Source organism: Pteropus medius, unplaced genomic scaffold, assembly GCF_902729225.1.
Source record: "Pteropus medius unplaced genomic scaffold, Ma_sr-lr_union100, whole genome shotgun sequence".
NCBI classification, from domain to species: Eukaryota; Metazoa; Chordata; class Mammalia; order Chiroptera; family Pteropodidae; genus Pteropus; species Pteropus medius.
Window position 1 is genome coordinate 3,363,029 of NW_024345861.1, and position 22,805 is coordinate 3,385,833.

Sequence of the window (22,805 nt, forward strand, 5' to 3'; positions counted from 1 at the left end):
CAACAGAAAGAACTGTAACTATTAAACTCTAGTTAATGATATACCTGCTGAAAAAAAAAATAATTGTAAAAAATGACAGAACTTCCCACCCACAGCCCAGACAATCAAATAGGAGTCACATCCTAACCTAGAACAGCTACCCTGGGCTGTAGAAAAACAGAAAAAAAACTCTTATGTGAGCCACTGTAGGTAAGTCATTGTGGGGTCTTATAACAGCAGCATATCTATGCCAACTAATATAGATCAGGTACCTTAAAGTGGGATGCTGCCAACTATTTGGCATTGCCCAATTCAGAGGTGGCCATGGGAGATAATGGATGAGGAAAAACTTTCAGAGGGAGGACAAAAAGACAAAGGATAAGGAAATCCCATCCAGAAAGCAGAAACAAAATTTGACCAAAGGACTTCCTTTGCTGCCAGCAGAGGAAGTCTTCACAATTTATGTTTCCTATGGACTGTGGCTGCTATATTTTCCATCCTTCCCTTTTCTGAATGAGTCATTGTGGTGATTCTGTCCATGCTTCACCATTCTATATTGGGTGTTAGAGAATACCCATATCTGGATCTGATGAAGAAGACTGAGCATAACCCAGAGAAACTAGACTTTGAGCCACATGTAGTAACTAGATAGGACTTTTGGGTTGTTTCCCTTGGGGAAGGGGGAGTGTATGTCCTAGGAATGGTAAGAAGGATATGCATGAATGGCCAAAGCTGAAAGACTGAGGCAGAGACTGCCAGTAGTCTGCCAAAATCCATTCTTCCCTTCTTCCTGGACACATGGTTAGACTATATTCCCCAGCCTCCTTGCAAGTTACATGTGGCCATGTAAGTTCTCTTCAATGGAATGTGAACAGAAGTGATGGGCACCACTTTCAGGCCTGACCCATGAAAACCTCCCACTTGCACTCCACCATGATCTTTCCCCACCTCCTGTGCACTAGAATGGTGATAATCAAACAATCTTGAAAACCATGTGTTAAAGATGGTAGACTTTCCTGACATTACAACAATCATATATAGATAAGGCACCTGACAATTTGGAAGAGCTGTCTTGAATGCTACCGAAGGGAGAAATAAATTTATGTATTAAGTCAATGAATTGCTATTGAGTCTCTTCCTACACCACCTTGGCCTTCTAAAGTTATTGAGGCCATTGGGACTCTCAAAGCAATTCTTAAGAAAAGGCTTTTGAAGGTGCTAAAATCCCAAGAATGTGCCAGATAAACCTTTACATGCTATGAAAGAGCTAGTTAAATGTGTCTACAATTACACTGAAACTTGGTACCAAAAACACAGGTCCCAAGAGATTTAGAATCAGAAAATGTGAATCTGACCCAAACAGGTTTTGGCAGGTGTGAAATTGAGTGCCCTGCTCTGCTCCACTCTTAATCTTAACACCCCATCTTATCTTTTCTCAAATCACTAGCATAGCCATTTGCAAAGGAGGGGAAGATAATGAAATTGGTTGCTCCACTAACAAGGAGAGACACAGAAATATAGGGAAGTTTCCATGTGGCATAAGCCAGACTCTGACAGCTATGGAGATTGGGGACTTATTACAGCAGTTATGAGTTCAATTACTATTGCATGGGCTTTGGGAAAGCCACATAGGAACATTCTTCTGTCAGTTCCATGAGTGATGGCTGCCAAAGAAAGGCATTCCCTGGAACTCCACTAAAAAGGCACAACTCTCGACCTGCCATCAATGAGTTAGCCTGGGGCACAGAGGAAGAGACTTGGAGGAGCAAACTAGACTCCATAAATAGGTTAGAGAATTCTGGTAGAAAATTTGACAAAATGAAGGTTATTAGATGTCTAAGAGTTTCAGTGAAGAGGTAGGAATGAAAGCCTGATTGGAGCGCATTCAAGAGAGAATGGGAAGAGCAGCAGTCCAGACAACAGAGGAAAAAAATGGGGCAGTGGCTAGGAGATGTTTTCATATTATTAGGAACGATCTAGTTAAGGGAAACTAATAATGCTGGGGAGGGGAGAGAGGGGTATCCAGTATCTTACATTCAGTGACAGCTTATCCACTGTAACAACAAAAGGAAGTACAATGTACATGAATACAGAGGCAAGTGTGTGGATACATTTAGTAGCACAAAGATAAAGAAAGGTGGCTAAGAGCATGGACTGCCAAGTCATATGGCCTACCTTCAAATCTACACTCCATCACTTGAGTTATATGCCCTTAGGCAAGTTGATTTAACCTTCGCCTGTTTCCTTACCTGTAAAATATGTATAATATCAACTATAAAATTGCTGTAAGAATTAACCACCAGTGAAGCACTCTGAATAGAGTTTGATACACAGTAAATACCCAACACATGTTGGCTATTATTTCTTCAAAATTAGTTATAATTTTGCTACAAGTAAAACTATTTAAAAGCTAACTTGCCAGAGTCACTAAACTCCTCACACCTATCCTGAACTTAAGGTGAAAAATAAAGTAAAAACCAATTAAACTTAGAGTAGTAGCTGATTGTTCAAGTTTGCACTATCAAGGCCAAAACTGACTTCAATTGAGGAAACTACTTTCCAGAAATTTACAGCTATTTTTTAATACAACTGTACAACTCATAGAACTGTAGGAAAAGCAGTTTTTCTCAGTGGTAAAATAAGGTTTAATGTGACTAAAACATCCATATTATTAAACAAGTCAATTTATTGCAACTCATTTAAAGGCATCCTACTTATATTTCTTTGGATATTTGCCAATTCTGAGAATATTGCATTCAATGCTTATCAGAGGTTCCAGCGGTGAATGCCCTTCATTTTTAAAGTTGATGTGAGGTAGTGGATGGCCCACTGTCTTCCAGTCTTGCCCAACCTACTCCTAAAGCAGTTACTAAATAGTTCTCACATCCATATGGTTGTTTATGCTGCCCCCTCCCTTTTCCCTAAATTCTCAGCCTCGTTCGCCCTGCCTGCCACCCTTTCACCCAGTCTTCCTCTCAGCTTTTAAAATTCAACTCAAATAGCAGCTTTATCCATAATAGCCAAACAGTGGGAACCAACCAGATGTCCAACTCAAATTGCTAATAAACTTATGATAAAAATTTGATCTATGTTGGAAAGAAACAACAGTTGTTGCCTCCATAATAAGGGACAGAAGCAGGGATCGATTGGTAAGGAGTATAAAGGAACTCTCTGGGTTAATGGTAACATTCGACATCCTTGATAGGGGTTTGGGTTAAACAGCTCTAAGCATTTGTTAAAACTCAGCAAACATATACTTATAGTCTATGTACTTCATCATATATGAATTTTACAGTAAAAGAAAAAAAGGTAAACAAATACCTCTGGGTTCCCAGAACACCCAGTGAAAACATTGAACTTACTCATTTTATTGGTCTTGCATCTGCATCCCAACCCCCAATGGAACTGGAGGCCATTTAAGTCTAATTGGTCTTTGTTCGGTAGTTAGCACAAGGCCAGGCACACAGTAGTCAGTAGATAAACTGTTGACCTGAAGTGTTCAGTAAATTTCATTACCTAGTTTCCTCATAACCAAAGGCCTTGGGCTTTACTGCCTCGTATTCTTTTGGTGAGTCATTACAGTTACCAGAATAATCTATTTGACCTGGAACTCATCTTTGTGAATCTTAATAAATTCCCTTTGTGGCAGGATATTGAAGACATCTCTTCTGGGTTATCCTACTCTTCTTCTCCCCTCTCTCAACTTTAAAAACTGTTAACTAGTAACTACTGATGGACTAAGATTTAATTTATACTCTTTATAGAAGCCCGCTGAGGAGCATATTAAGGACAATGTTGATTCACACCAACCAAAGATGCTCCATTTCCTCACCATGGACTTAAAGGCTGCCTGGGCTTGAATGCCAACTCCATCACTTACTAGTATAATAACCTTGCCCAAGTTCTGTGTGCCTCATTTTCCTCACTGCTTCCTGATTTATATATTTACATATATACTTATATATTTAAGGGTGTGGGGTAGGTTGGAGGATAAAAACATGTATCATCTATTATCATGATGCTTAGTAAGTTACATGTAAACCACTAAAAACAGTGCCCAGCTATTAGCTATCACTTAATATGTTCAGCTCTGAATCCCCAAAAGACAGAAGATTGGTCTTCTGTGATCTACAAACTAGCCTAAATGACCAATGTGCTAGTGTTACACTGCTTTAAATCATTTTAAGAGTACGATGCAAATATTAACAATAAAAATTAGTAATTTTTTTCGAATGTTGGCTTTCACTCATCTTCAAGCACAAGCCCCTTAACTAAGGGGTTTTACACACACTCACTCACTCATTCTCTAGCTCAACATACCCTGAATAGCACAAGTTTACTATTATTTTGTTTCTTTCCTTTGTTTACCCCGCTAGATCTAGAGGGGGTCCTGTCTATCTTCTTGACTGTTGGATCCCTAACACATGCCTAGCAAATAACTGGCACTCAACTGTATCCTGGATGAACAATGAAGACATTTTAAAGAGTGTTCAACCCATGCCAGATAAAAATTAAAGTAATAATGGTCATAGGTTTCTATTTTAAAGTAATAACTCAATTATGGAATTAGTCTCATTTTAAAATATGATTTATTAAAAAACATAAAATGGCAATGTTTTCTATTATTCCCACTCAAACATGTTAAAATGTGTGATAATAGATACACTTCCTAAACCATTTATAGCCACCCTCCCTCTTTCTGTTATAAAAGATAAAACATACAACATACGGTAGGTTTATTTTTATTCAAAAAGTTACTGTCTCAAGACATAAATACAAATCAGAAAACAGTACAATTAGGACAATAGAATGTGGAGGACAACAGGTTAGAGTAATATATAAAACATTTTTAGCTGGTTGAAAACAAAGCTGTAAGAACTGCTTTCACAAAGAAGTACTCCTTTCAAGAGTGAGAAAAAAAATCAACTTAGGTTTTAAAATCATATATACAGTCCTCTCAGCAGTTCTAGTAAATGCAGTGGTGTGAAAAACAACATAGGCAATACCTTTTCACATAACAGTATTTGTTGATGAAAAATCTGTTAGTTAAATCTGGTTTCAACTTGTTGTTAACCATGATTTAATAAAATAATTGTACTTCATCGTGATCTTTTAGCTAACCTATGGTTTTTGGCTACCACAGCCCAATGCTTGTTGATTTCTGACTCTAAGAACTGGAAGCCTTTTGGTATTCACCAATCTGAAGATATTCTTGTATTGCAAGCATATTAAGGCATGGAATGATTAAAATAATATACCTCAAGAACTGAGAGACGACTGACAAAAGATACACATGTAATATAAGTTAATATTTTGTTTTAAACGATGTCTAGCTGCCTAAGCCTCGCAAAATGAGTTGATGTCAAAATGGCAAGTAGCCACTTTCTGTTTTAAACTAATTTATTTGTGAAAGGACATAAAATGAAGTTTAAAGCTTAGCTTTCAAAGAATATTATGGGTTATGAATTCTATTATCCCATCTAATTTACATACAGAGGAAATGTACTGTAACCTGTTAGAAGTATCTTTAACCTGAAGACTGCTTGCAAAGACAGATAGATAAAACAATATAAAATACAAATTTAAAAATCATTTTAAAGCATGAACACTCATGCTTTTCTATTTTTAAACATTGTTAAACTTTCAATATATTTCTGAAACCTCATAATTTTAAGTTGGAATTTAAAAGTAAGAAAAAAACTAAACAAACTGCGCAATTATAAAATCAGCACCAATTTATATATATATAATTTTATTTAAAATTTAGATCCCTATTCCCACACTCTAATAAGCTGTATAATTTTTTGTTTAGAATTTTTCTGCAAACATACTACAATAAGCTTCTTTTATTTGGAGACAAAATACAGTGGCACTACTGGAAGGAATATCACATTACATTTTTATCTTAAAGGACAAGCAAACTTTCAGGGTTGATAATGGGATAAGCATGTTTGAGACTGGTTACCTTCTGGCAGTTCACTGCATCTGAATATTTCTGAAAAGTATAGAGAAGCTCTTGGATTTTAAAAATATCTTAAAATACATTTTAGATGAAAAAATTGTAAAAGTTCTGCTTATAAGTTTACTTTTCTCCACAATTACAATATTTAAAAGAAAGCTTTGTTGATTGATGTTTTAAGCTTTTAAATTTAGAATGCTAAAAACAATTCTATCCTATAATTTCTGGGTAAGGGAATAAATTCATCCTTAACTTTGTTTCTTGGATGTAAACAGAAATCCAGCAGAGGTCATCATTACTTAGTATACCCAGTAAATAAATGTGAGGATTCATGTCTGTACCAAATGCCTCTTTAGATTGTTATATTTTCTTTTAAAAAAAGCATGAAATAATTGATTCAAAAGCCAACTAACAGCACATAAATAAAATATTTACTTTCTAAGAAAAACTGTAGCTTATCATCAAATTGTTTACTTGTCCTTTACTTTTTTGGGGGCAAACAAAACTGCCTCTCAATGCACTTGATCTTGGTAAGCATAAGCACGTCATATTCTCCTTAGAGAAAAATCTGTACAGAATTTCACTGTATCTACCACACTTTATTTTAAAATTTCCTCTTCCACTTAGAAAATGACTTCACCAGAGATTTAATTGTGTACTGGTATTAAAACATTGACACCCCAAGAACCTAATGAGAGAGAGGAAAAAAAATCCTGTTAAAATTGTCATTCATTTCTTTGTAAAATATATCTGTAAATTATTACAATACCTGATTATCAACATTAATTTTAATAACATGCTAATAAAACTACTTTGAAAAATTCCTCTCTTTAGATATGCAATTCTAAAATTAAAACGACAATCAATATATAATGAATAACATCAGATTTAATGAAGAAAACACTTACCTGACAAATATAACTAAGAGCATGGACCATGTCTCAGTTACATGTTTATACACACCCCTAACGCCTAGATAATGCCCTAAACATTGGCACTCAACACTTGTTGAATGGTTAAATGAATGCGCTTCTTGACATATACTTCTGGCACAAGTTTTTTGGAAAAAAGCTTAAAAATGTCCGGCAAACTTGGTTATCTGCACTGTGAAGCGGGTATAATTCTTTTAAAAAGCACACAATGCAATATATACATATGTATTATTGAATTGTACACTTGAAACCTATATAACTTTATTAACCAATGTCACCCTAATAAATTTATTTTTTTTTTAAAAGAGCATCTGAACATGCAGACCAAAAACATCTAAGAATAATATAAGTATGTAAAAAATAGGAAGTCTTCTATAGAAAACCTGGCCTGAGTGAAAAAAGCAGAACCACAAATTTTAAGAAATCAAATAAGTAAGGTAAAATCTGGGCAAATAAACTTATATTGATGCTTTTCTATACATTCCGGTTGGGAAAAGAATTTAAGTAAAACATAATAATTACTTGTTACTAACTTAAAAAAAAAAAAAAAAATGATGAATGGAGCGACTTCCCCTTGTTCATTTTTAAACAAAGACATACCTGTGAGCTATAAATACTAAAAGTTAGGCTATTCAATTATAATTCCAGGACTTACTATGAGAATATTTTAAAATATTATAATAAGCTAGTAAGAACTGATATTAAAAGCTAGAGATAATGAATGAGTCAAGATTGGGATTAGAGAGGTTCTTACTTATAAATTAAATCTCATTTTAGCAAAAGTCATAGAACTCACGAATCATTTTGATCTGAAGGAACTGTGTATTTTCAGACCAGGAAACCAATACTGATCTGATTGTAGCCTCCCTGTAGTGAGAATTGTTAAGTGTTTGGAATCCCTAACTTCTTACCTGTCATCCACCAAAACCACCACCACTACACTTACCCTCTATCCTCTCCCACCCTCCAACAAGGTTCAGAACTCTTTTTTTGATTACAGTCAGTTTGGGTGGTTAGAATGTTTCCACTAAAGAAGCCTAGATGATGTTTAAAGGTCCTTCCTAGCTATAACATTCTGAAACTCTGAGTAAGGGAAGGTCTGATGATGAATAAAAGGATAAAATCTTAATTAGCAATTCCTAGTGTTGAGTGTGGCATGAAAATGAACTCAAGTTCTTTCCAAATGGGATAAACCAAAGTTATTTCCAGATATAAAACTAACTAAATCATAAACCTACAATCTCATGTATATGTAACCCAAAACTTATCTGCTTGCAGTTTTTATACTACCATTTCTGAATTGTCTGGGTATTATGTTACAAAAGATATATTTAGGATTTATTTAGTAATAATCTAAAGTATCTATACTAGGATGCTTAGAGCTATTTCACTTAGAATTAGAGAATCTTAGAACTGGGCATAGAAATATATAAGTTCTAATTTTAGTAGTTTTAATGACATATCCATCATAGGCTTGAATAAAAACAGGTGTAAGCTATTGTATAAGGGCAACAGAGATTTTTGCATTAAAATTTTCATTATTCAGCTTGTTATTATTGAGACAATATGAAGTAAATAATGTATGCTTAAAAATAAACTGGTATTAACTTATAGTCAAAGACTTAAAGATACTTGAGCCTTTCAAGACTGAGCAGTTATGTGACTGCTGCCATCATGTGGTAATACTATAAAACTACAAATATAGATGCATGTGCTTGTTTTCCTAATTTTGGTAAAAGCCCGTAAACTACTATCCTCTTAGTTATAACATATTCAGTAAATACAAGAATGCCAAAAATTTTCTGTAAATAATTTTTAGGCCCCTATCTTTGGCATAACACAGATTGCAGTTACCTCTAAATGTTAAATGTCAAAAATATGTACATGTAATTTACATTGCTATTTCACTATTTTAGTAATCTGAAGAACACTTTTTTGCAAATCTCGTAAGTGGAAACAAATGCCTAAAGTTTTCCTGACTTTAGATGAACACATGAAAAAATAAGATCTCTAACTGCCCATATCAATTTTGACTACAGTTAATCATTTCAACTTCAAAATTACTTTTCTTGGTGTTTCTTCCATATGAAATTTGATTTTATAAAAGTTCTGGAAAGTATGACAGTAGACACAGCATGCAATTTTTAAATCAAAAGGAACTTGGATCAAATTACTACTCTGACACTAAAGTTGTGTAACTCTGAGTAAGTCACTGAACTACCTATTCAGTCCAAGTTTGCTTGAGTGTTAAAACTGGGATCCCACCACCTTTCTGAAAAGGTTGCTGAGAGGATCAAACTAAATCATGCCTAGTATAGCGCCAGGCATATAAGCTCTCAAATACTAGCTTCCAGCCTTTTCGTTTCAAAGTGATAGTCAAGGTGGACTAGAATATAAACATTGAGGGCAGGGAGAGTACCTTACTCATTCTAGCAAAACTTCTAAGCTCAATAAATTGAATTAATGCATTTCATCATATCTGCTTGAAAAAGATCCTCTTACTCCTCATCACAATCACTACCTTCATGTTTTATTTAACAAACTGGGAAGATACACACTCCCAGATTCTCAGGAAACCATACACTTTAATATGCACTTAAACTATAGACTTATGGGTCAACCTAGGTCACCTGTGCTACTCAAAGTATGATCTGCAGACCTGAAGCAGTGACAGCACTTACTAGAGATGCAGAATTTTGGGACACATTCCAGACCTATTGAAGCAGAATGTGTATTTCAATAAGACCTCCAGATGATTCACATGCATATTAGAGATTGAGAAACATTGATTTAAAAAAGAACCCAAGGTGGCTTGTCCAAAGATTTCTATACTTGCTGTTATAATAAAACTGTCTTTTCGATCAAATAACTGGTCTTATTATCTGTTAGTGTGAATTAGTTTGTCGAAATTCTTCCAAGAGCAATTTGAAAGCAGATTATGAGGTGGGGGAAGAGGAGAGAATGGTAGAAACTGGGACACAGAAGGCAGGCCTCAGAGGACGAGGTCACCTGAGGTAGTAGGTGTTAGGAAGCAGCAGTATAAATGGTGAGATGGAAGGGCACGTAATTGATTTATTCATTTGAAAAATAAAACTAAACACCTACTATGCTAGGCAGAACTCACAATGAATAAAATCATCACTGCCTGGAGTTCAGTCTACTGAGCAAAACATAAGATCCTATTTCACTATGCCAGTTTGGTAATTATCAAAATTAAAGTGCATACATAGTACTATGGAAGCTGAGGATAAAGTGTCTATCTGGAGTGTCAGCAAAAACTCCTCAGGTAATGTCAGAACTGACTATTAAAGATTAACTAGAAGAGGGGAAATGAGGCAATTCTGACAGAGAGAAAAGCTTATACAAAGTCATGGAGCCATGAAAGAGCACAGTGTGTCTGAGAAGAACTACAGGATTTGGTAAGGCTGGAGCACAGGATACATGTATGGAAAAGGCCAAGGTTAATCTGGTTAAAGAGCCAGATCACAAAAAGCTTTGTTTGCCAGGCTGAGGAGCCAAATTTTTTTAATGGCAATGGAGGAAAAAAAATAAATAAATGAAAGACCTAAAACTGTAAGTGAGCAGATGTGATTTGCATTTTATCAATAGTCCAAGTGAAAACTAAGGAGGACTTGAATGAACCAAGGTGTTGTTGGGGTAAAATATGGAAGCAGGGAGTGATGTAAAAAGTACTTAAGAAACAGAATTAACAATACTTAACAATAACCAATTAACACAACCCCCTTCTCTTTATTATCAAAGCATTTGTTCAGTTCTGTTTTTCACCTTCCTATGATTATGGTTATTATTCCTCTCATTCATCCTATCCATCCATAAATGCCAAGAAAATCTTTCTGAAACATAATTCTAACCATGCTGCTTCTTCATTCAAAATCCTTCAATGGGTAACTCAAGCCTACAGCAAAAGTCCAAATTCCTTAACTCAAGTCCCAGTTGGCCAAGGATCCAAAGGCACTTTTAATCTGTCACCACCACTGCATCGCCCTTCTCCTCTTCTCCTGAAATCCCTCCTGCCTGCCTCTCTTTTTCTTGTTCAATTGTTTTTATCCATTCTTGATATGCTGTTTCAGCTCTTTAACCTCAAACTTAGGGGTTGCCTATACTTTTGATTTTGCAATCCTGGGGTACATTTAAATTAAACCTACTGATTCATCCATAATTGAAGCTGGATCAAAGAAATCAGGCTTCAGTTCTGTTCTCTCTCGTCTGTTCTTTGATGGTGGCTAAGGAGAAAAAAGGAAGAAGTTGACAATTGCCATATCTATAAACCAGATGGTAACAGAAAATACTGAAATTAATTAACATTAAGTGTTCACATGGTCTTTGTAGTCGCAAGTGTACCTTACAATACTTTAAATAACATATATTTAAACTACAGAATATTAAAAAATACAAAATCAATTCATTTGTGGAAATTGAAAAAGATGAAAACTGCAAAACTCATTTTTTGTTTCATTTAAAAACGTCTTTTAAATACTAGTTTTGTCTCTTTGTATAGATAACTGTCTAAGCTTCGGTAACCTCAATCCTTTCAATCTATCTCACAAAGTTGAATGAGATGAGGCAAAATGAAGTATGTAGAAGCATTTTGTATATGACAAAGCCCTAATCACATTTATGATGTAATAATTAATAAAAATATACTTTTACATATATTTAACTTCCAAGTTTAAGTAATTTTATTATCTGATATGAAAATCTGTCTCAATAACAGGGTAGTATCAAGTTAATATTGTATTGTTTTGATAATGGTAAATAAATAGAAAATTATAAGGTGATGTAATACTTAGTATATTAAGCAAAATGTACCCTTTAAATCCACATATTCCTAAAGTAATCTTAAGTTAATCATCTAACACCCTCAACAACCTCACCCTCTCTTCAATTCCTTTTCATATACTAAACACTTGGCAACTATTTTATTTTTAATAATTTTGCAAAACTTACTTTTCATGGCAAGTATCTCTCTCCTCTAATAAATATCCAACTTAATTTCTAATGGATCTAACCTGAAAAATCTCACAGAAATCACTGTTTCTTACCAAATCTATATCCATGGTGTCAAAATCCATTCCCTCATTAAGATCTTCAATCCTCCCTTCTGAGGACATCATAACATCTTCAACAATTGGCTCTTCATCATCTTCCATTAGGCTTGTACCACGCCGACTAGAGAAATATAAAACAAGGTCAAGATCTGAACCAATACTGTGACTATTAATATACTGACAGCAACTATGTGGCTCTCTATATTCAAGTGTAATGGAAAATGATGAATTAAAGGTCAGAGAAAATGATTAGGTACTGATCATGTCATCAATGAGTCAAAACTCCAATGTGCACGTCTCTAAAAATGCTAAGGAGTTATATTTATTCGGCATTACTTCAATACATTTAGTTTGATAGTTCTGATATCCCATATAAAAGTTCAATGAGAATTTTCCACATGGAACAGAAAGATACCTCAAATCCTTTTTGATAGTAGGCAGGGTACAAATTAATAAACAAATATGAAACAAAAACCAGAGAAATGGCATTTTCGGAATACACATGTTTTCATTAATATATAATGTTAATTTTACTCATCATTCACTCATTCACTCAGTACCTAATGTGTACCAGGCACTCACTCATTCACAGAATGCCTACTATGTGCCAGGCTTCTACTGTGTCCTATAGATGCAAAAATAAGTAAATAATTAAATAAAGATGAATAAAATACTGAATGTCAACTGTAATTGAAAAAAAAAGATGAAGACATGGTTCCTGCCCTCAAGGAGCTCACAATCTACTATGGGAAACAGATATAATTATGACAAAATATGATAAATATTGCAAGAGAAATATGTATCAAGTGCTATAAAGATATACTGAAAGAAAACATTGATTATGCTTTGGGAAGAAATGAGCAACATTTATGCTGAAACTTAGATTTTCTGTCCTAAGAAACTCAAAACTAAGACATATATAGAAAAGTAAAATAAAAATTAAGACCAAAAATTCTGTACATTACCATGTAATTATAAGGAATAAACTCAAATTTCAAGTTCACAAATTAGCCCACATCAGCATAAAGGAGTCAATGTAATAGCGAAATTGAGGGTGACTTCTTGTTCCTTAGTTTGGCAAATGTTTCTTTTTTTATTTATTGAAAAATCCCCTCCCCCAAAATCAATTATTTACTGAATGCTTGCTTACAATTTATACAATGAGTCTTAAAAGACAATAGAAAGAATATGATGTCTAATCCAGGCTACCTGGATAAATATGTTGACAATGGTTCCTTTTTCCTAAAAATTCTAGATAGTAAATAACGATTTTACTGTATTTGATGAGACAACTGTGAATGGAATATGTGTGTTTCATGGGCCATGTTATAGAAAACCAGCAATCCATTCTGTATTTCATTTGGACTATAAGGAAGATATATGTGATATAAACTATTTAAAAAAAAAAGAATTTGGAAGTATTTTCAGTTATAGAGCAGATATCATTACAGAAAAAAATTGTAAAACAAAAAATTTTAAGTCTTAGGCAATAGACCATTTATATGGTACATCAACCAAAAGAATCTTCCAGTAATAATTATTTAACTGAGATAATCTCTTCTAGTCACTAGGGGAAGTTTATCTCTAAGGGGACTCAAGACAAACTACAAACAAAAGAATGACAAATGGTACTGAGTAATGAGATGCTGTGGAAGATCTTGGAGACTGGTGGAGTTTTCAGGGGAGAGATATGGACCAAATGATTGCAGGGGCAGAATTCCAGAATGTTCAGCCTGGTGACTTGTGACTAGTTGGAAGCTAAGAAATTAGTTGTTGACTCCAGCATGAAATAACAACATATATTAAGGGAAATGTGGCCATAGAAACAGGAATAGGGGACAGAACCAAGTGACAGCACAGATGATGACCTTATTAGACATGTTGGGATCAGAATCTATATATGTAATAGAGTATACTTTTATAGAAGTATACTCTATTACTTTTATAGAAGTTCTTAAGCCTGCCACAGATAACACACGTAAATTTGAATAGGCTACCACTCACCGTAAATAATCATTTCTTAAAAATAGGTGAAATTCCCATCATTTAAAAACCAACAAAACGTATTTTAAAAAGTAGCAATTTCTATCTCCCATTATTAAACCATATACCACACACTATTATAAAAACAAAGCTTTCAAACCCAAAACTATAAATAGTTAGAATCATCATCTTTCCCTTTGTACCAATCATCTAAAGACTGCTTGTCTGACATTTCTTTTGAAGCCAAAGCTAATAGAGATTTATAATGCTCTTATATAAATTCCAATAAAAGCGAAGTATTTAAAAGCTAAGCTACAAATTATTTTAGCATTATACATTTATTCATTCAATGAATATTTATTTAGCATTTTTTATGTGCCAAGCACTGACAGGCAATGAAAGTGGTCCCTGCCCTTGAGGAGCTCACAGTCTAGAGAAAGAGAAAATTCATAAACAAACAATTACAATACAGTGTGGTAAGTGCTATAAGAAATACAAATATACATAATGTTATGGGGGCATAGATGACACAGCTTCATGTAAGGTGACACTTGAGCTTGTTCTTTAACGATGATTTTACCAGTTGCCAAGGAATGGAATATGATACTTAAAAGTAGGCAGGGGCCATATTTTGAAAGCTCTTGCATGCCATTCATTAGCTAAGGAATTTGGGTTTTATACTGTAGGTAATGGGGAGCCATGGAAACGTTTTAAGTAAGAGTTACATGATCAGATTTTTAGTCTAGAATAATAATTCTGGATGGCAGTGTGAATGATGGGAATGGTGGTGGAGTGAGTGAAGGGAGGGGTCTGGTGAGGATAAATGGGAGATCTGAAGGAAGATTTGAGTTAGAAAGCTAATAATAGTTCAGATGAGAGATGAGGGCCTGAACTAAGGTGGGGAGTTAATTAAGATGTAACAAAACTGGATTTTTAGCTATAATTCTGTGTACCAAAATAAACAAGGATTCATATTTAAACTTTTCCAACAGATCAAAGAGTGGTCCTTTAGCCAACTAGTTAATATTTAACTTTAAAAAGTTCCTTTTTCCTGTTGGAAAGACCAAATTTTAGTTCTCTGATTATTTCAGCTTAATTTACTCTAGAGGGTTTGCTGAAATTTTTAGATAAGGCACACATTAGGATATGTTAAAATGAATTAGTGAACTTCCTAGACTCAGACAATAAGGCACTCTCACTTACATGGCATGCTGAAGATTAGTTCGCAGTTTAACATAGCTCATTGCTGCTCTCTCCTGTTGTTGCCTTGCTTCTTCTTGCTGTCTTTGAGCTAACATCCATGTTACCTGCGTGCTTCAAGGAGAATTTTATTCTTCTTTTAACTTAACTTTTTTTCTATGTAATTAATAAAGTTATAGTACAGAAAATGATCAAATGTACTTACTTATAGTCAAGAGGAGTTTGATGATGTTCAGTCTGCATTGGATAGACACTCATGAAGCTATCCTCAGGTCGTAATCTTTTGGGCTCTCTCATAATCGTTGAGGTGAGTTGTGGTGTCTGCATCATAACTGGGGTGTGCAGAGTCTGCTCTCTGCTTAACCACATACTGTCACTACTACTGCTTTCTTCAGCTGAAAAAGAAAATCAACAGCAATAAAGTTCAGTCACTAACTTTGACTAATCAGATGTCTAAAGCAACCTCTGAGGTCAACGAACACCTGGTTGCTTTCCGCATGCTAAGTGCTTAAAATAGGGAGAGACAAAGGTATGTAAGGTATAGCTCCTGCCTGCTCTTTCAGTCTAGTTGTGGATAAAGAAAACAAAGACAATTAAAACACAGTGTGGTTAAGTGCTAGAAGAGAGGGAAGCACAGGTGGAATACGAGCAATGAGAGGGATCAGAGCCAACTACCTGGAAGTGACTTCTAGCTAGAGTATATATTGGGTGGACTTGGTGGGGGGAAAAACAACCAAAAACACAGAGGCATGAAACCATACTAATTTGCCGACATTCCACAGTTTCTGACCTACAAAAATGGTAATTTCATATGGTTCAAACTAAGAGTTTGGTCCTCCTGAGGTAAGCAGAAAAAAGTAATGTTGAATGAATAAAGAGGCAGGAATCAATTCATAGAAAGTCTTGTAAGCTGTGCTAAGGTGACAGGAACTACTACTGCAGAAAGTGTTAATGGAAGGGAAGCAATGTGGTGAGTTAACATGCTTTTGTCAAAGTATGTAGTAGCAGTGTGGAAGGTGGACTTAAGAATATGAAGACTAGTGAGCAGACCAGCCAGTTAGGAGGCTAACTGTGTAGCCCAGGTGAGTCAGAGGTGGGAATAGGAATGGAGACAAGAGGTGAATGGTTCCCAGTCTACAGGATGCTCACCGCTGAGCAGCCCTAAGAATAACTTCGCAGTGAGCACAAATCCATATGCATGTTAAGCACAAGACTAAAAAGACCAAGTGTCATACCTATAAAATCTACTTGTTTTCAAATGTCTATAGATGCTGCCATGACTAATAAAAGACAAATTCACATGTAAGTGTTACCAAATCCATAGTCATTTTTTAAATCACTGGTTTGGGAGGGAAAATTAATAGCACTTAATTGATTGAATGTGAGTTAGAAGGAAAACTATTTTATTAGAAGATTACATATATGTATATATCATGTAAGTTTTTAAGGGAAGAGTACAAAATGTGCTATTAGCTAATACCCTAGTAATAGATGGATTAGACATAAATTTCACAATCTGCAATATAATTACATCAGCCTTAAAGTTCTACTGGTTTAAGCTCTAATTTTTTCTTTAAACTGTACTGATCAAAAAAATTATACTGATCTAGCTAACCTAGCAGTATTTGTTCTTCCTTCTTTTAATTTACTAATGCCTCAATTTCTATGTCTTGCTCCAAAATCTAAACAAAGAGAGCACTGACTCTGTAAAAACTGAAGTATTGAGTTTGCTAATACATCTTTAAGATGTTACATAAAATATCAATTCATAATGCTCCCTAAAGTCTAAGGAAAAGGAGATTTGATAGCCCAGCACAAATATGTAACTATTAATTATTTGCTCAGATGAGAAAACTTTTAAAGATTTATAGTGATATGCAAGAAACAACACCTTTTGATAACGTCTCTGTTAAAAAAAGGAAAATTTATTTTAACTTCCTATAAACCATCAGCCCTATTTTAATTGCTTAGGGATACTGTAAAAGAGATGTCCCCATTGACTAGGATATTGAGACTATGTAACCAACCAAGTCTAAATCTAAGGTTGTACAAGCTATAAGTTTATGCCTTTACATTATTGGACAAAAGATTAAAATCATTAACTCATGGGACAATCAAGTTTTAAACACTATACACTTGATAATAGCTAAAAAAAATACACGGCAATTTAAAAATATGGCCCCTAAATATTTGACCCTCCTCACATTAAGAGGTGCGGGATTATGTCCCACCCCCTTGAATCTGGGCCCTGTGATTGCTTGATCAATAGAATATGGTGGAAATTATGCTATGCTATAGTTTCTGGCCTTAAGAAACTGAGCAGCTTCTACTTCCTGTCTCTTGAGACACTTGCTCTTGGAGCCCAATCACATGCTGTGAGGAAGCCAAACAGCCACATGAAGAGGTCACATGCAGGTGTTCAGGCAGACAATCAGCTGAGGTCCCAGCTGACAGCCAGCATCAGATACATCTGTAAGTGAAAATACCTCCATACAATTCCAGTCACCAGCCTTTGAGTTTTCTTAGCTGAAGCACCAGGCATTACGTCCCCACTATGTCCTAAGTTGTGGGGTAGTTTGTTACTCAGTAATTCAACTGGAACAAATTCTGACAATGATGCCAATTTGTTTAAAGGTTCCTAAGGTAAGGAATAACGTTCCCAGGCCCACTGTGAGCCAATCCTGGAGAGCTAGGAGTCCAAGAGATTCAAGCGTCAAAACACATTACTACCTCTAAGATTACAGACAGCAATTTGTATTTCTAAAAAGTTCTTCATGATGAATGACCTCTTCATAGAAATTCAAAAGTTGCAACCTCTCTGAATCTGTTCCTCCACTTAAACTAGATGATCTGATCTTCTTAGCAACACATATCTCAAAAAAATAAGGTGAACCTTAATGACACTTCAGTTGGTGAAAGTTATGGGATAAAGATAATAAAACTATATTCTTACTGAGTGCAAGCTGCATGCCTTCAACCACTTTCCGTTTTCCTGTAGACGGTTTTGATTTTTTACTCCTCACAGTTGATCCTCGACTGCTGATTCCACTAATGACGGACATGGTGTCATCATCACCACCAGCTAGCAAAGAATTTCGGTAAGACATCAGTGGAAGCCACACGTCTTCTCTTCGGAGTGACATCTGAAATGTCATGAACTTTTCCAAGTAAACATACCTTAAAAAGAAGTAGAAACCATTAGCTTTGATATAGAAAACTGCTATAGCTTTTTTTCCTTTTTGTTTATTCTTCCTAATAATCTTAAGGCTCACATACCATAAGGAATATCCAACAATTAAATAAGAATTAAATAAAAAGCAAAGTGCATTAGAATGAAACAAAATAATGGTTGATAGTCCACATTTCTTCAAAGCATAGAATAACAATTAAAAAATGTTAGTGTTTTCTTTCTGAAGATGTCTCTATCTTATCTTCTCAGGTCCTCTGTGAGAAGAACGAATCCAAGTCATATTTCTGGAAAGAAGACTGGATTTAAAATACATACAATTTGGGTGCTAGTCCCAGTTCTACCAACCCCTAGCTATATGATCATGTGCATATTACTGCACTACTCAACCTCAGCTTCATCAATATACTGATAAGCAACTTTGTCTCTATCAAGATTCTCACATTAAATAATTCAAGGCACTTCAGCTTAGTATTTGTTGAGCATCTACTATGCCCCAAGTACTCAGAATAGATACAAAGATGAATCAGATATGGTCCCTACCTGCAAAAATAAAGTTTCAGCACGATGAAGTCAGACATCTAGCCTGGAATCCAAGTATCACAAAGATTCTATGGCTTATATGTAATACAGCAGTCAAAATTCAACTAACATTTGTGTGACTACTACGCACTAGGCATTTTTCTCTTGGGTGCTTTAACTTTACTTGGTGAGGGAGACGTTCTCCCCATTTGACAGATGAAGAAAGAAAGGATAAGTTAAAAGTAACATATCCATGCATGGTTATAAAAATGAGAAAGGAGTATAACCATTACTCAAATTTCAGGCTTCTGACACTAAGAGTTCAATGCTTTATTGTATAAATTATGCTTCAAATACATGAATGTATTTTTTGTCAATTAACTGTAAAGTGGAATTCAAACACTTACTGTCATAATAATGACTAACTCCAATGAATTCAAAATTACCAGTTTGGAATACCATTAAAGAGAGATGATAGGAGATATCAGTTACAAACATACTACTTGGTGTTAGTTGTTCAGTATTTAACTGCAATACATTTCAGCTATACACAGTAGTACAGTACTCCTCAAAGTGTAGTCTGTGAACTAGCTATCAGTCTGAGAGCTGTTACCAGTCTGCAACAAGATATGGAGCTTGAGCCAAAATACATTCACTGGTAGAGAGATTTACGACTATGTTATCTACCATACAGCTGAACAAAACATTCCGGACAAGCAGCCTCCCTGATGCCATTTCCCTTTATCCTCTTCCCTACAAAAGAATTTACCACTAACCTGAATTTTCTATTTATCATCCCCATGCATATTTTTCTGCTTTTAATACATATTCATCTGTAAACATTATAGCACAGTTTGGTAGTTTTCTTTTGGCAGTCAACATTATGTTTTTAAAATCTAACCATTTTGGAGAGTGACATCAGCTAACATTACGGTAGTAATCATTTCCCAATATATAAGAGTATCAAATCAACATGGTGCATACCTTAAGCTTACATATTACATGTCAACTGTATCTCAATAGTTCGAAAAAATTTTCAGAAACGATGAATAAGGTCTAAGGATCTAATGCATAACATGGTGAACATTGTTCATAATATTATATAATTATATAATACTATCTAATCGAAATTGGCTAAGAGTAAAACTTAAGTGTTATCATTAAAGAAGACGTATTAATTAACTTGATTTGGGAATCCTTTCACAGTGTATACATATATAAAACCATCATGTTATATATTTTACCACTATTATGATCTTATTTTTCAATTATACCTCAATGAAGCTGATTTTTTTAAAGATTTCAAAACCAGAAAAATCAATTGGAATGTGTGAGTCTTTCAATCCCAATTCAATCAAATAAACTATGAAAATAAAAGTCATTTATGACAACTGAGACTACTGGAAATTTGAACAATGACTGGGTAGCTAATAAAATCGAGAAATTATATTTACTTAAAAAAATCTAACCATTTTGACTGCTGTATGTTATTCAATTATATATCTATTGATCCCATTTTCTAGTTGATAGATGTTTAGTTGTTTTGAGCTTTTCCTTAGTCAAACAATTCAACAGTCAAATTCTTTTATGGTTCTCCTTGTACACATGTGCAAGACTTTCTCTAGGGTATGTACTTATGAAAAGAATTATTAGATCATGAGGTAGGTTAAACTTTACTAGACACTGCCAAATAGCTCCTCCACAAAATGTATCAATTTATGTGGTTGCCAGATATGTATAAAAGTCTCCACTGCTCCACATCTTTGGCAATACTTGGAACTATTAGACTTATTTTATTCTAATCTAAGTGAGAAATGGGTTATTGTTGTAATTTGTATTTCTCTGATTAATAGTGTCAATAAAAATTTTAATTGGGATAAATTTATATGTAATAAAATACACATAAATTATACAATCGGGTTGGTTTTGCAAATGAATGCAGACATGTTCAACACACCTTATTAAGGCACAGGACAGTCCCACGAACCTAGAAAGTATCCTGTGTCCTTTTTGCCAGTCAATCTCTCCAACTCTAGAAGTAACTACTACTGTGATTTCTACTACCATAGATTAGTTTTGTGTGAATTAGAATTTCATATAATATCTATACAATCTTTAAATGAAAAATACTGGTGGACTTTCAGAAGAGGTTATCTATACTATAAGTTATTAATATTCTTCTGCCCTTCCAAGCCAAGAGGGTGAGGGTAGAAGAAGATTCTGAAATTTAATTCCATTTGTTGGACTCTCTTAGAATATAAGTCACCATTTTAGGAGACTAAACCAAAAAAGTATCCTGTTTAAATGATATGTTGAGTACAAGACCAGTAGTTAAAGTAAAAAGATAAAAAGAGGAATTCTACTTTCCAGTGTAGTCACAGCTCAGGACACAGACTAAGATGTTCCTGATGGCTTACCAGATATCATTGTGCTAAATGTTCCCTCCTTAATTAGGTTAGGTCAAGAATGCAAATAAGAATACATAGAGCATTCGAGTTACACCTCTAAAGCCACAATTGCATTGAGAACGCGCAGAATTAAAATGAAGTATTACGCATAAAATCTAGTTATAATCCTTAAGTTATAAAAATTCTTAAGTATAAAATTCTGTGTGCATCAATGCAATCCTACAATTCTAATCTCTGTGTGTAGAAGAAAAACCAAGTATAACAACTGATCTTTAAGAATTCCAAAACAAAATTAAATAGCATATTTCTAACAAATACATACACCGTCCTTTTGTCTTGTCGGAGTAGTTTAGAAGAAAATTCACTCAGTATGTCAAGAAATGCCAAATTTAGAGGTGGATGGCTCTCTCCTTGGGGATTAGGCTCTTTAAAAGCAAATTCTATGCCATCTCTGCAATGACAAAAAGACAAATATTTAAGGGACTACAATACAAAATTTACTAACTTAGAAAGGAAATTTCTTTCTATACTTTCGTTCCACTATTAAAATGTTTTTTGCCATGCATTTAATCTGAGGAATAGTAAGAATAAAGAGGCTACAGTGGAATGCCAACTATGATTGAAAAATAAAAATTAAAAAAAGGAACTAAAAAAAAAAACAAAAAAAAAAACAACAATCCAAATGAAAATGTGGAGGAAAGAAGGAAGGCTATTACATGAAGGAAATAATATATTACTTCTTAAAGTAATTACTATGTATGTAGTCCTTAAATATTACCTAAAAGTATTGATACATCCAATCTATTTAGAAGTATAAAAGGGAATTTGAGACTTTTAGAGCAAAATGAAAGGAGATAATAAAGTTGAGGAAGATATGGGATTAACTTAAAGAGCAGAAACATCTCTGTGAGGGAGATATTTAATACTGTTATAACTAAGTAAGCAAGAGGAGTAAAAGAGACACAAATAAAACACAGAACTTTCAATGAAAGAGTCCAAGCCTCTTGATTTTCCCAAAGGCAAGACTCTTTATCCACAATTAAGCGATAAAGGTATTAATAGCCACGTGTTGGTTATGTTAAAGGTCTAAAGTATACCCATACTTAAAAGTACAACTGATCACTAAATTACATGCCCCAAATAAAATCAGAAGATTTCTAATTTTTATAAGGCCAAGAAAATATGCAGACAGAAAGAAGGTTGTGGCTCAAAACAAGGGAAAAGGTCACTACAATGTAGAGAACAGAACCAGAAAGAGAAAACTTGAAACAAAGAAATCAAATCTCAAAAATTTCTCTAACTAGCAGTGAGATTATGACAAAAGCTGTTTTAAAAGAGATATTGTAATACCTGATGAATATATGCTGCTTTTCTTCACATAATTGATAAAGATTTTTGTTGGTTTTAATTAAAGCAAAGACTCTCTATGAAAGGAGTTTTAGTCCCGACTCATGTGTTAATGGAGATAGCACTACAACTGGTTCTTAAGAGATATGCCATAAATTCATAAACAAGTAACAAAGCATTAAATTGAATACAATTATTCTAAATAAAAGAGCTAGATTC

At 34.3% G+C, this 22,805-nt stretch overlaps 1 protein-coding gene across 5 annotated transcripts in view; it reads right to left on the bottom strand.

The window, feature by feature from the left end:
- Window positions 1-4,705: 4,705 nt before the first annotated feature.
- Window positions 4,706-22,805, bottom strand: part of STAG2 (STAG2 cohesin complex component) — a 119,213-nt gene continuing 101,113 nt past the window's right edge. For 3 of the 5 annotated variants that reach the window (XM_039874695.1, XM_039874692.1, XM_039874691.1), the window contains 7 exons: window positions 21,562-21,690; window positions 18,076-18,299; window positions 15,328-15,517; window positions 15,126-15,236; window positions 11,934-12,060; window positions 11,037-11,114; window positions 6,424-6,626 (listed from right to left, as the gene is read on the bottom strand). In XM_039874695.1, the coding sequence (XP_039730629.1) occupies window positions 6,603-6,626; window positions 11,037-11,114; window positions 11,934-12,060; window positions 15,126-15,236; window positions 15,328-15,517; window positions 18,076-18,299; window positions 21,562-21,690 (883 nt within the window). In that variant the 3' untranslated portion in view covers window positions 6,424-6,602. Of the gene's footprint in view, window positions 6,627-11,036; window positions 11,115-11,933; window positions 12,061-15,125; window positions 15,237-15,327; window positions 15,518-18,075; window positions 18,300-21,561; window positions 21,691-22,805 lie in introns of all 5 variants that reach the window. The other 2 variants (XM_039874693.1, XM_039874694.1) reach the window with 2 other exon arrangements.